At 35.3% G+C, this 15,363-nt stretch overlaps 1 protein-coding gene and 1 long non-coding RNA gene across 10 annotated transcripts in view; one reads left to right on the top strand and one right to left on the bottom strand.

Moving 5' to 3' along the window:
* LOC110377255 (microtubule-associated protein Jupiter) overlaps window positions 1-15,363 on the bottom strand; it is a 121,311-nt gene that overhangs the window by 98,113 nt on the left and 7,835 nt on the right. For 8 of the 9 annotated variants that reach the window (XM_021336062.3, XM_021336064.3, XM_064040726.1 and 5 more), the window contains exon 2: window positions 15,174-15,269. The exons of the other annotated variant lie outside the window; for it this stretch is intronic. In XM_021336062.3, coding sequence (XP_021191737.1) covers window positions 15,174-15,269 — 96 coding nt within the window. The remainder of the gene's footprint in view (window positions 1-15,173; window positions 15,270-15,363) is intronic. 9 annotated transcript variants of the gene reach the window in all.
* Window positions 10,200-10,960, top strand: LOC110374482 (uncharacterized). The gene is made up of 2 exons (XR_010277653.1): window positions 10,200-10,406; window positions 10,652-10,960. It is a non-coding gene; the product is annotated as an uncharacterized LOC110374482 (long non-coding RNA).

Below are 15,363 nucleotides of genomic sequence, written 5' to 3'. Positions count from 1 at the left end.
AAAGTTTTCTCTAGTCGATAAGTAAATGCCACGAAACTATGGGTATTCTACAGCAAATAAGCTCATTACATCATCCCTCAGGGGATTGGCAGAAAACAGAAGTAAATGTCAGCTTAATAACATGTCATTACTTTTCAAGTTAGCCGCTAGAAATTGTTTTAAAAGTTTTTCTAGGACCACCGACTGATTGGCTAAGAAGTCTCTGGGGCAAACGTAAACGTAAGGTCAGAGCTGAAATATAGGTAACATCTAAATTCCTTACAACAATTAGATATACAAACATAACGTGAGTATGTATTATGGTCATTAACTTAACACACATACCTTGAAAACAGCAATATTTCATCAGTACGCCAGCAAGAAAATCCCAAAGTTAATCGGGCAAAAATCAAAAGGCCCGTTGTAACCTGCATGCCAACGATATTTCGTAACTTATAGACCAATTACACACGCACGGCATACATTTTTATTTGAACATTTCCTGTTTTACTTTTAGCCCTGCAATTTGTACACGCGTCATTATCGAATGACAACTGTTCATTATGCGAAGCACGCCAAAGGGCCACGGGCCCTGTTTGATTTTGTCTATGACATGAATACTGGCCACTATAATTTGTGTCACGAGAGGTATTACACCTATTTAGTTGAATGGGATTGTAATTACTAATTGGATGGCCCGTGACTATTATGTTTGTCACTTGTGAATCGTTTATGAGGTTTTTAATTGTAATAGGAAATGGTTGCGAGCAAGTGGGGACGTATCTAGATAGGATCACAAACTATGGAGTTAATTACACACGATGTTAGATAATAAACAACTGTCAGTATTTAACGCTAATCGCTAACGACACTGATATTTATAGCTAACCTTTTTTGTGCTAATAAACCTTCATCATTAAAATATTCAATCACCCGTAGGTACCTTTATACTTAAAAATAATTTTCTAGCGCACTACAAAACAAAACGAAATTAAAATCAGATTTTTCCCCATCTCTCCAACTAACAGCAGGAACTTTCGAGCGCGTTACGAATGATTAAATTATGACGAATCAAGATTAAGATAAGACAACAAAGAAAGTAATTCATTGCCGTTGATTGCCAGTGGCAACATACAACTGTCGCAAATTGAATTGACCGCAAGACGGGTCAAGAGACCATTGTCGGTCCAATTGCTGATCATAACTCAAGAATGGTTTAATTTAGACATGTCTTACGATTGGATATTACGTATTCAAAATTAATGAACGACGTAACAGCAGTCGTAATATAAGAACTGTCTACTTTTGGAACAAAATCTCTTAAACACAATGGCACTTGTAAAACATAGATCCTAGAAGCTACAGGGTGGTCCAAACCCGCGGCATACAAATATCTAATACTTGCGAACCATTACTTGACATGCGAATTGATATGTAAAATTAAATAGGTATATAAATTCCCTTACCGTCTTACTTAGTATTCCCTTGGTTATTTATTATATTTGGTCGTTCCCGATACAATTCGCGGTAAGTAACTGCACATCACCGTTAAATCCAAGGAGTCTTGCATTGACATTCATCGTGGCGTTAGGTCAAATTGTTTATGGTTGAGTTTCATAAGAAGGTTTAGGTACTGACCTCTTTATTGAATCGCTATTAGAGAAAGTATTGTGTAATAAAGGGCCCAAAACAGTTGCCTACATACTTATTCGCACAGAGTTTCCGTTCAAGCAAGAATGGAATTTTGACTTCAGCGTATTTTACCTGACTGCTGACAATAGGGTTGTGTTTTAGTTAAGATATAAATAAAATTATGAACTAAATCGTTGGGGGTGCTCTTGTATCAAGTAATCTCACGGGAAAAGCGCGCGCTCGTCGTAAATACATCAGCGTCATGCGCTCCCCTCATAACTTAGTGCTCCTGCGCAGACAGGGCTGACCGACTGAAAATCCTTCAATAAATAAGTTACTATCTATTTTCGGTGATTTAATTTGCCCCTTGGGGAGAAAAACTCTATCAGGATCAAATAAAAACTTTACTATGTCCTCACCCGCATTTCCCCACGATTCGATTTCCATGTTTTACTTACACCTTATTCAAAAGGCCTGATTATAAATAACGGTCCAGTGAAAGCGGCTTATATAATTAAGTAATACCGGTAGTAGACAAACAAATAACAAGGGTTAACAATGCCCAATCAATAAAGATAAAACTCATCAACAGAGCTAAGTATAAGTAACCAACCTCATAAAATTGATATCATTTTTCCTTACTATCAAAAACACACACACACACACACACTTATAAAGCTATAGGTACAGGTATAATAATTTGTCTAACCCTAGAAACTAATTTATTATCTAAAGTGCAATTAGTTTCATTCATCATAAACTTACGAGGCATCCTCGGCAGCGGCAGATTCTGCGCAAGCGCAGCTAATAAATTACGAATTGATATCTACATGTAACGGCGATGTCATTAGACAGTTTTACTGTTCGTTTCTTAAGTTATACTTAGTTTGAAAGTAATTAGATATGTTGGGAGGATGGGCCTTGGTAAGATAACCGTTACAAGTTATTACTGAATGGTCAGTTCAGTATGCAGATTAATTTGTGTAATTGTTGCTATTTTAATGTTTATGTGGGCTTGTCTACCTTTATGACTTGTAACATGTAGGTTACTAAAGTCTAGCTACATAGATGACAAGTATGTAGGGCAAAATAGGCCTTCGGTTGAACATCATGATTTAATATCGATCATACAAATTAGTTAGAATGTAATTTTTGCGTTATTTATCCGTTATTTTTAAGCACATTATTTAAGTTTTAGTTTTGATCATGGATGGACTTTCTCAATTCACATATTTAATTTTGACTAACTGTCGAGTAAGCATTTCGAGTAGGTATAGGTATATTATATTTGCCACCAACTTAAACTCATGTATGAAAAAAATTTGTGTTTTAAAGCAATTAAAGCTGAAAATAACGCGATTACAAACTTGTGTAAGTACCTGTTCACAGTCTCATCGGCAGTAATAAGGTTTGCAATTAGAAACGGCTGTATATCTGTCCTTTGTGCACAACTACTAAGTTTGGTCTTAATTACACTTGTCTACTGCTAACAGCGCACACTTGCGTTATTGCGTTTAATCGACTAAAATGATAAAGACTTCCACTGATATAAATCTCGATATATCCGAATTATTAAATGACTACATATCTAACTGTTTGAAGACTTGTGTCAATTTGGACAGCTTTAATTTGAAAAAGAATCTTTTCCGGGATCGTCAATACATAATCAAAAACTAATTTTATTTTCACGCATTTTATATCCCAAAAATATTTACTGCAAACCTATGATCTAGTGATGTGCCAACGACAAACGATAGAAACCTAAATACGAAGGCGTCTGTATAACAAATTGGGACTATTCAAGGTGACACAATATTCCTTTTATCGAAGGTCAGTTAGGTGACACTGACATTTCCAAGTCCCCGGATATTATATTTCAGAGTTTATATTGTAAACAAGTTACAGCAATAGCACTATAATTTGCCTATGAATTGCTGAATTGGCCTTAGGCTATCGAAATATGAAAATATAGACGGACATGACACCTAGTCATGACAAATGTATTGGTAATAATGTCAATCTTATGAACAACTGGATGAGTTAAGGAGAGGTCAAACTAAGTTATTTATTTCTTTATCGATCGCATTTTTGTGGAAGTATTGTAAGCTACATATTTAAATACTAAACAAAGATCTGTTGGATAGACAGGTTTGATTATAAGAATGGAGAGGGAGAGGAAGACCTAAGAAAAGATGGATGGATTGCCAGAAAGATGACATGAATACGAAGGGAGTTAGTGCCAAGAGTGACAGGAATACATATAGCGCGGACCCAAAATAATATTGGGAACAGGGCAGCAAAGCAGAAGAAGAATAAACAAGCTTGTGACGTTTATTTCTTCTTTATCATTCAGAAATTCAAGAGTCCGATAGTCGAAAGTGTGAACAAACTCTTAATCCGTAGCTACAATGTCATCAGCGATATAACATGTCAAAGGGAACCAGTTGGTGCACTTTGCACGTCTCTGTGGATCCCCCTTGAAATAGGGATGTTGCTAAGATTGCATTCTCACCTACGACATAAAGATGTCCCTCATTAACCGTCTGTCTTGTGCTATCTCCCCGATTACAAGACTATTTATAATTTTAATAATATGTGACTGGGGTCATGAAGTTTGCAAGTATTGTAAAGATTATGATATGATCCTTAAGTTGCTGTAACTTCTAAACAAACTAAAATACTAGGTCTGGTTGCATAAACGTCATACGGCAATAAACCACAGCAATATTAGTCATATCTCTCAACATTATCCTGTATTTAGGCAATAAGGCAAGTCCCATTATAAGGCATGTGCCTTAACCGAATGAGGTATTCGTCTCGAAGCAATCGTGACGTCACGCTCACAGCGTGAAACAAGTGCGCTGGACAACACTAAACAGTTTGTAAATCATCCCTCCGAGGCAAGCAATACACACTGGGGAATCACTCATACGTAACTGTGACAATATATTAACGCGCAAGTATCAGGTTCGAAGCTAAAGCTTGGTAGACAGCGCGCAATGTATCAACCGTAACGCGATACAGCCATCAATTCCAAAGGTCGTTTTCTAAGACTAGAGGCTACGGTTTGTTTTGAATCGCACGTGCAAGCACTATAGTCACGATCGCCGACCAAAATAAGAATAAATGTGCACCACAAAAGTTTTACTGGGGGCTATATCTTAGTGGCAATCTCGCCACCTGTGGACCGGCGCGGGCGCAGGTAGCGCTAAATATTCGCTACCACACAAATTACTTTGAGCTATTAAGATAGCGTTAAACGTGAGGTGGATATTTTATGGATTAGACATACGTATCTAATATTATAAGGTTTCTCGTGTCAATGTGTTTATGTGAGAAGTGGTAGCTGGGACCTTTTGCACGTTAAGATTATTTTACATTTTATATGATTCGTAAAGCCTTCTTGTCATTTACAACTCTACACTACGACTCTGTTCTAACTTAAGTACATAAACGTTGCTACTCTTCCTACCATAAACGGACGAGAAGTCGTAAATAATGAGATATTTACAACATTCTTGAATTTCCGTTCTACAATTGCTGATATTAACTTATTAATATGAATTTTATTTTTATTAGACAATACTGAAAACCAAAATAGGTAGGTACCTTCTACATATTATCCAAAACAGATAACAAAGAGAAAGATTCTAATTAACAAACCAACATTCTTCACGGATCTATAAAAACTTACAACCGTACATCCGTTGCGGAGACAAACATCCTCAAATGACGAACATCGGAACATCTGAATAATCAATACCACGTCATATATAATTGACTTTTACTCTGCTCACAATTAACCGAGACGTTTTAATTGCAACAGGATGGAGGAATTATTCAATTATGTGTAAGAAGCACTTATGATAGTCGCCCTGTCAGTTACAACTTTGTAAAGATATTAAGTTCTGTAATAAGTTGAGGAAGAAGACAGTTTGCGGAATAACGATAGGAAACTTTTTCTAAAAGAATTCAAAATATAAAGGAGATTGGGCAAGAATGTATGAAGTTTGGTCCAAATGTCCACCACGAACGAGACCTATATAATTAAATAGTCCACTTAATTTAGAGTAACTTTTACTAAGAAAGTAAAATAAAAACAATGCCAAAAAAAAGTTATAGCCAAAAATGTATTCTTAATTTTCAGTAGTTTTTGTATGTTATCATTATCGTTTTTATAATTTTTTATTTAATTCCACTTCCATTTCCGCACTTTATTCTAAAACTAAGATGAGTAAGACACATTTGCAATACAATGTGTCCCGGGGATAAGTGACCGCCCGAATTTTTTTGAGTATTTGTACAAAATTAAGGATAATTTCCTTTATATTTGGGACTTACCGCCTTTGGTTTTTTTTTAATGATTTTTAGTAAATACTGTGACGTGCTGCAGTTTTTTTAAGATATTTCCTAAGTTTTTACATCTTTTTAAATTCTTTTTTCTTTATTGACTAGCCGACATCATAGTTTATCAATTAAAATTATCAAACATAAGAAAAATGTAATAAAACATTTATTAGAAAAAAAAGAAAATAAAAATTCAAAGAAAATAACGCCTTTTTTTCAGTTTTTTCAAAATAAGTCCAATAAATGCCCCCTTAATATCACTTTCTTTTAATTTATTAATAAACTACATGATATTTCCTACAATAGCTCACAACAATGTTTGCTGCTATTTCAAACAAATGCAAAAATACAGTCAGTTGAAATTTGAAAAAAAAGAGCAAAGCCTGTTATTAACATGCCTGACAATAAAATTTTTTTAATGATTTTTTTCAAAAATATAAATGAAATTATCCTTAATTTTGTACAAATATTCAAAAAATTTCGGGCGGTCACTTATCCCCGGGACACATTGTATAAACAGCCCATATTTTTTTTTTGCCCGATGGATGTACGAATCACTAACCAATTGTGGCGCCAGAAGTGCTTGAATATACTCAGCGGTTCCTGGATCTAAGAAAGTTCGATGTAACTGGTGGTGTCTTCTCTCTAATAATGAACAATTCTATTTCGTCAGAAGTTACAGAAAGTACGAAAATCGAAAATCACGAAAAATAATTGAAAAAATGAAATTGAAAAAATCTGTAAAACGTTTTATTTGATTACTAGCTTTCCGCCCGCGGCTTCGCCCGCGTGGAGTTCGGTTCGGCACAACGCCATCTATCGAGCTATCGGGAAGCTCGCGATTGAACAATAAGCTACAGGTTAAAGCGCGAGATATCATTGCACTTCTTACGTATCTTAAAAAAAAACAACGTCACCACGTTTTAAAAAGCTATCATTCCACTTCTTACGTATTTTAAAAACACATCGTTATCACGTTTTAAAAACACCCAGCGCCATCTATCGCATACCTCAAGAACTAAATAACTTAACTAATACTTATACCAATTAGTAATTCGTCGAATTATAGTTATTTCAGGATAAGTAGATGTAAAAAAAACAGTTAAGACGATAAAACAAATTGTACGTCATCCCTCGGGAATTCCTTAATTAATTTCGAGGATTCATTATCGTATCATTTAGCTTCTAAATTTATATGTTCATATTCGTTTGCAATATATAAGTAGATGTAAAAAAAACAGTTTAGACGATTAAACAAATTGTACATCATCCCTCGGGAATTCCTCATTTTCGGGGATTCATTATCGTATCATTTAGCTTCTAAATTTACATGTTTATATTCTTTTGCAATATATTACCTTGTTTTAAACGACACACAGCGCCATCTACAATCCATCCATCAAGCAAACAATATTTTTGTTTTCCCTCGGGAATATCTATTTTTTTCGGGATAAAAAGTACCCTATTATTTAATCCGGACTTCTAACTTTACGTCTGCAAAATTTCAAAGCAATCGGTTCAGTAGTTACGGCGTGAAAGCGGAACAAACAAACAAACAAACAAACAAACTCACTTTCCGATTTATAATATTAGTAAGGATGCTATAACTTTTTTCTGGCATTATATTTTTTTTTACTTTCATAACAAAAAATGATCTATATTTAATGGGCTATCTAGCCATATAGGTCTCGTTCGTGGTGGACATTTGGACCGGAATCACCCATTGTCCTTTTATGTGATGATGATGATGAAGAACTTAGAAATAATCTGAACGTGTTCAAAAATACTGTATGTATGAGTCGCTATAATTTTGCCTGTTGTGGTGATTCTCAAATAAAATCCATAATTAATAAAGTAGAATTGAGAATGCTGAAAACACGAAAAGGACTTTAAATTAAGCTAAACTGACCGTCCCGGTGACAAAAAACGTGGCCCTTCATTTTAAATTCGCAGACTGACTTACTTTTTACTACTTAGTAAATTCAGGCAGTAAATACAGGACCCATGCAACATTTCATACTAAAATATCAGTGCCCGGTCTGTTACACTTTTTGTTACTCCTTTCTTAAACCGTGTCAAAGCATATCTTGCGCTATTAACATCACCCTTTATTACATCCGTTGGTAATTGTCGGCCACAGCTAATAGCATTAGAGTCTAATTAAACTAAATGTAACGCATAAATGCCTATATACGCAATAATATCACCCACGTTGATATCAGATTATAGACACAGTTTAATTATATTGTCTTGTAAACAGTTGTGAAGCTATGTACTAACATTTGTAGCAATATCACTCACACATATGTGCTCAATGCACGACACTCAATCAATACTGACAGCACCGGTAGCGCCGGTAAAAGCTCGTCGATGTATATGCTTGTGTGAGTGATATTTTTGCGAACGTTAGAAGGTACCTTCACAACTGTTCCTCTTTATTCTGTGTATTTGAAACACAAAATGTAGGTAACTATCCCGCCCAAGTCGTAAAAGCCGGTGAAATCGTGCTCCTAGACGATGTTAAGAGATGGAAATTAGTTAGAGAAATCAAAACAGTTGTACTAACTAACCGTTTAATGTAATATCTAAGAGGCTTTGATTTACTCAAGGCATATACGTTATTGGTACCTGAATAAATTTAATGTATATAGTCGAGAAATGCATTCGGTTAAACTGAAAGCCGACCCCAAGATAATTGGGTAAAAAGCTAGCTAGATGACGAATCCTGAGTGTACAATAGGGTATTACATGCATTTTTGAAATATATCTTAAATAAATTCTTTAGTCTTAATATATCTCTAAAAAATTAAAAATAATTTTTTTTCTCACGTTATGTACGAATATAAATTAATTGTTTTATCATAATTTCAAATTTCGCGCGTATTTCTCGAAAACGCGGCACACAACGGACGCCATGATTGTTTTTTGGTCATGACGTCATTACGTTAGTAAAAAACTACAGCTGTCAGTAATGCTACTGCTCCACCTGCGTCTTAACGCGTTAAATTTTGGCATTACGCAGATGTGGCCAACGTTTTAATGGCAATTTATACAAATGGCATTATTAATAGCATTAAACGTTAAGCGATAACTCGGGTGCCGGTTTTTTGGACACATCAAAGGGTTTTAGTGCGTAGCTTAGAGCGCTAAGTGATGTTGGCTACATTAATGCCATCTCATTGCACGCATGCAAGGACGAGTGTAGATACTTTGTTTAAGCGGTAACTGCATTTTACGAGCACGGTAATGGAATGGTCAAATGAGAAAGCTTTAGTTTTTAGAATTATTTTGTGTGTCTGAGTCTCTTTAATGTGTGTTAACGCGTTACTTCATGAGGGATTAACTCTTTGCAGAATTGTACCTAAGTGCAGCCAACACGCATTTTTAATGCAATAAGTAACGTGTAGTTGGCCATTGACATTAACGTTAACGCTAACGCAGGTGGAGCAGGAGCATTATACATATTTTGATATGTATTGAAAAGGACAATGCTCAAAAAAAACCCAAGCCCGGCGCAAACGAAAAGTAACTCAAATTATAGGTAATAATAAGTAATGAAATACTGCATAGAAGGCATCATCGAAATCAATGGCTAAATGTATGAAATTGCTATTAGATTTTTTAAAGGGGTAACATGAGCAGCTGGGGCTTATAGTTTAATTAAAGTGCTATCTGAAAGAACAAACAAGTAATATGGCAAGTAATAAGCCTCTCCAAAAAGATAAAGCAATACCGAAGTACAGGCTGCAGCGCCCACGTCATCGCGTCATTAGCGTTTTACACTACTTAGGGTGGGCTAGACATGAGGAACAGTCCGCGCATCCCGCAACATTTTTGGATCTCGTCGTGTTAGAAATAAAGAATCGATGACTTTTAAGCGTTATTATTAAAATGAAAAGTACATTCATATCCTGTTTTAGTTCTATCATCCTATTATCTTGTAAAAGTAGGTAGAATAGTGGAGAAGTTGCTATAAACATGTCATTATGTACACTCTTAAACCACAACTGTATCTGTTTGCTGTTCCTTTTACTAATACATTATGTTACCTCTAAAATCTTGAGTAGCAATGTACCGCAGATGTTAAAATTCGAATAGCAATTTCACACATATAGCCACTGATTTCGATAATGACCCCTATGTAATATTTAATTACTTATTTTTACCTATATTTTGAGTTACATTTCTTTTGCGCCGGGCCTGGGTTTTTTTCTCATACTTCATGAGCATTGTCCTTTTTACTGACACTTTTGTTTAGGGGAGAGCGGGGCTGAAAGTGCCGGGGGTAAATTGTGCCGACGCGAATATCTCAAAAACAGAAAGAGATAGATATATGCGATCGTATTGTGTCGCGTAAGGCCTAACAGTCGCGCACACGCGGCTGCCATTTTAGTTGCGTCAGCGACGCGGACCGAGTCGTACTGCATGTGAGGGTCCTCCAGCGCCACGTAAGTAAATATTTTCGTTTCAATGCTTTTTGGTCTCAAGCTAGCATTTTTCGTCCTTTTAATATGTGAGTTTTTGTAATATGTTTGTTATTTATCCTAGTTTGTAATTTTAATGCTTTGTGTACAGTGATTTTTATATGGGAGACAAAATATCACACTATCATAAACGGGGTAAAATGTGCCGTTCATGTGGGGCTGCTTGTGCCGCGGCACAACCAAACCCTAACCAACCTATATTGTTTCAGTATTGTTTATATTTACGCGAGCTATTATGAAAGAAAGAAAATATGCAGTTTCCAGCCTCCTCAATCAGTTGATAATAACACAGGAGATAAAAATGCAGCAGTTTTCTCACCAGAGCTAATAAGACCACTGCCTAAAGCACCTCCCCGACTAATTGGACATACTAAAGCACGTAAAAGAAAGACAGCTGTTCTTACGGACACTCCAGAGAAAAATGCTTTAGCAGAAGAACAGGCTAGTAAAAAGAAGAAAAAAGAAAGCGAAACTAAAAAGAAGGTTAAGGGAAAAGGGACGGGAAAATGCAAGGGAAAGGGTAAACAAACAAAAAAGCCGACTAAAAACCCCACTAAGAGAAGAGTATTGCAAGATGACGACAGTTCTGATGACGAACAAGAATGGTTCTGTATCATTTGTTGTGATGCTTATTCTAACTCTGCCCCTGGAGAACAATGGATTGAATGCAGAGAATGTAAGAATTGGGCCCATTTGCAATGTATTGAAGATGAAGAAAACCAAGCATTTGTATGTCCTAATTGTTATTCTGATCAATCACCTGGAGAGTAACTAGTTTTGGCATATTTTTTATTTCTTAAAAAGACTCGAGACTGATTAAAAAGTTAATAATTTTGGAACATATTAATAATTGATCTCATTCGCATAAAAATAAGTACAAACTATTGATTAAAAATACGTTTTTATGTTTGAATAATTACATAAGAAGCTTCCTTGTTTTTTTTTTATTGTAATACTTAGTATTATACAATTAAACTTTAAAAACTGTTGATTTATATTAAAAAATATAACGAATAAATATATTATTATAAAACTGATGTGTTTTAATTTCCTAATTAATTTTCATTCATATAAAACTCCCAGCATTATCAACGGCACAACCGACCTCAGCTACGGCACAACTTGCCCCAGATTGGGGTTGGTAGTGCCTTGCCGCCTCTGTATAAAAAAATCGCATTTTCATAAAAACTATTAAAAATGTGCAAAATCTGAAGTTAAATTCGTAAAATAGATTAAATTTGGCTTAGGATGAACCACTACTTTCAGACATAGTACTTGTTTTATCCGAATCTTAAAAGGATTTGTCAAAATCGGCACTTTCAGCCCCGCTCTCCCCTACTACCGTAATGACGTCATTAGCATGGCGGCGACATTTCGTAGTGTTCAAAGACAGATAAAAAAACCTAAAAACTTTAAACTGCAATAAAAAATATATTTATGTACCTTACGAAGTGAAACTAACATTTCCCGATTGCTTTTCCTCTAAGCAATCATTGTAATACACTTTTAATTTTTTTCTCATCTAGACTAAAATACCCTATTGTTCATTATTCCCAATGCTTTCCAAAACCTTAAATTTGTGAAATCGTTTTTCCTTCAACATCGAGTAGAGCCCTGAAAATATTCTTGTCCAAAAAAAGATAAACCCACATGTGTCCCACTTAGTTAATACAGAAAAGCCTAAACAAATCCATTTAACATGTCCTCTCGTCCTACTTCACGCAAAAACCTCTAGAACGGGGTCACTCTCATTACACCTGCCCCAAATTTAAACTAGGGCTCTAAACCAAAGGGCCTTTATTCTACATTCTACATTCTTCCTTCGACACAATAGAATTCGGCGAAGATGATCAATCACGCGAACAATATTTGTTGTATCGATCGGATCGGACCAGTTCGGCCGAGTTGGTCCGTACCAGGCCCCGGCGGGACTGCGTGTCATCCCGGATTCCGTTGAGAACAATGTCACATGAAACGCAACTTGTAACCTTATAAACTGGATACATCATTTTTATGGCAATTTTAGTTAGATGGCCTCACATGCGATAACAATAGTAGTTATTGGATTATTTATAGTTGAAAGAAAATAGTTGATAGTTAACATTAGGAGAGCCATTATATAACGGGTAGGTACCCAGGTAGGATTCTAGGGTATCTCACGGTAGAGGGCTCATTTCTCTGATTTAATTTCCTATAAATGTTTTAGTATTTCTTTGCCGTCATTTTTTTAAGCTATATCTAGACTTTTTACAATAACCAAAACACACTCAACCATGCCTAAGTACACCCTCTTCACCACAATGTACAATTTCGCGCTAACTGCCTGCACTCAGTTGCAATGTTGCAATCACGACGCTGCATAAGTCAAACATCCAAATTGGGAGAACTTTGTTTTCTCACAGCCTACTTAGCATGCACCCAACAAGTTTATCTCTAAGATACCCTTATTGAGTTATATGGATGTACAACTCCTATTATATAGGAGAGAACTGATGATAATCTAAAAGTTCACGTTAAGAGGACTTACAAACATTCAATAGGAGATATTTTCATCAAAAACCATGTATCGTATACAGATTACCTATTGAAAGTTACTAAGATCCATGGCAGTTTTAATGCGAAAAGAAAACCTTAAATAGACAAATAAACCATGCCTAATTCTAGCAGTACCCAAGCAATAACTGCCCGATTATTAACCTTACATAATACTACAGGATTATATATGGACTGATCTCTTAAGAAAAGACTCAACAACTAACATACTTCTTCATATAGATATATTAATGTTACCAAATACTGTTGCAATAAAAGATGCTAATGAATCTGACACTTTATATTGTTATGACGACGCTAAATATTGTTCACATGTGCATCACACTGCACAACTGAATCCATAAATGCTCTCCGTTTTACAACTAAAACAATAAAAATACAGTAAAGCTTGTGGAATCTGATTTGACTTGTCTGTGATACTTATTAGGTTTTATTAGTCTTATAACATTGAGAATTGAACACTAAAACACAAACTTATTTGATACTATTACAATTATTTATATAAACTGTGTTAAACTTGGCAATTTCATTAAAATTGAATTCTATGGTTTATGAAAGTGCAGTTTGAAATCCATAGTTACAATAAACAGAATATGTAATCACTGGCTATTTCTTTCCGAACAGTAAGGCAGTCATACTATACTTGTTACCTAAAATATCAATTAGGTACATAGCGAGTGAATAGTAACTAGTCTATACTATATAATATTATAAAGACAAAAACTTTGTTTGTTTGTTTGTTTGGTTGTAATGAATAGGCTCAAAAACTACTGGACCGTTTTTAAAAATTCTTTCACCATTCGAAAGCTACATTATCCACGAGTAACATAGGCTATATTTTATCCCGGTACGGGTAGTTGTTACCACGGGACGCGGGTAAAACCGCGGGAAAATGGCTAGTTTATTATATTCGACCTATTTGCGAACAAAACGGGGAAAATGGGTTACAATGACGATCATGCGCAGCTGGCTTGTCAATAGTTATTCTGATTTATTAAACCACAGAGACCACAAAGTTGGATCAAACCGAATGACAGTTTTTTTTGCAAGATTGGTATTTGCAGCTGTAATGGGGATAGGTATCTAGGTCCGATAATAACGAGTATTTTTTGTCCGATAATGACGATAAGTTGTCGGGGCTTAAACGCACTTTATCAAGCACCTCTTGGGTTTGAGTACTTAATCAAGTGTCTGACCCTTGGCCTTGTTAAGTGGAGTCCACGGAAGAAAAAAATAAAGTCGACTGTTAAATAAGCCGGCTGTTTTATTATACAGGACTCTTGGAACATATGTAATCTCTTCATAACACCTACAATACTTTTACATCTAAGTTATACCTATTGCTGAATAACTTAATCGCAATGGACTTTACTAAAACTCATTCGTATTTTTCTACTAGGTACTTAACTCCCGTACGTACTCGTATTTCCTAATTACCGGCTTTACAACATACTTCGGCAAACTTCGGCAAAATTCGGGTCGGTACTTACAGTGCATCCCATATAGGAAATGGGACGTAACAGAGTAGCTACTAATGTTCTAAAATATACACGAATGTTTGGTATTTCACAATCGTTACTTACGGTTATAATTGAGAACTTTATGTGCGTTTTTCGTCTATTTCTATGTAAATTTATGGTTGTTAGTTGGTTTATAGACAAGGCGTATTGGTTGGATAAGAATGTCTCCATCTTGCAATGCAAACGCATCGGAATTATTTTTATACTTTGATTTTAATTTAATACTGTTGCCTCATTAGAAAAAACACTGCTGAGACGAGAAATTAAAATATAAATTGTATAATTCTGTGGTTAAGTAAAACCAGTGTGCATTTTAACCGGGCGGCAGTCTATAAAAATAAAACTGTATAAAAGTTTTTCTAACGTTAGAAAATGTAAAGAATTTTTATCCAGCAGTTTATTCCGTGAGCTTTTAATTGGTGAGAATTTTAAAGTGGTTGCCATTCAATGTTGAGTATTTCTATAGCATTTGCATACGCTGTATAGGCATAAAATAAAATCCAGTTTTTTCACTGTGAAGTATAAACATATAAAATAAGCGCTTCCACCGACTTAAAATTGCAATAACAATATTCAACTAATTAATTGCAAATTATAGTTTTCCAAAAAAAAATGTTTTTTGTATCTGTTGGTGCACTAAAAATGTTAGAAATCTTACCTCCGCTCGCTAAAATCCAGGCTCGAAATCACGATGGAGTCGATATCCAGGAAACTTAAATCACCAACACTTCTGGAGCCGGAAACTGACAGGGTCCTATAATTAGACGAAGGTTAGGGAATGGGGTTATAGGTACAGGATACATGGTAAGGAAATCCAGGGTAACTGGGGACTGTAAAGGTATAGGAAA

The sequence above is a fragment of the Helicoverpa armigera genome, chromosome 23 (genome assembly GCF_030705265.1).
Source record: "Helicoverpa armigera isolate CAAS_96S chromosome 23, ASM3070526v1, whole genome shotgun sequence".
Lineage (NCBI taxonomy): Eukaryota > Metazoa > Arthropoda > Insecta > Lepidoptera > Noctuidae > Helicoverpa > Helicoverpa armigera.
Note: the sequence above shows the minus strand (reverse complement) of the source record. Positions and strands in the feature narration are given on the sequence as shown.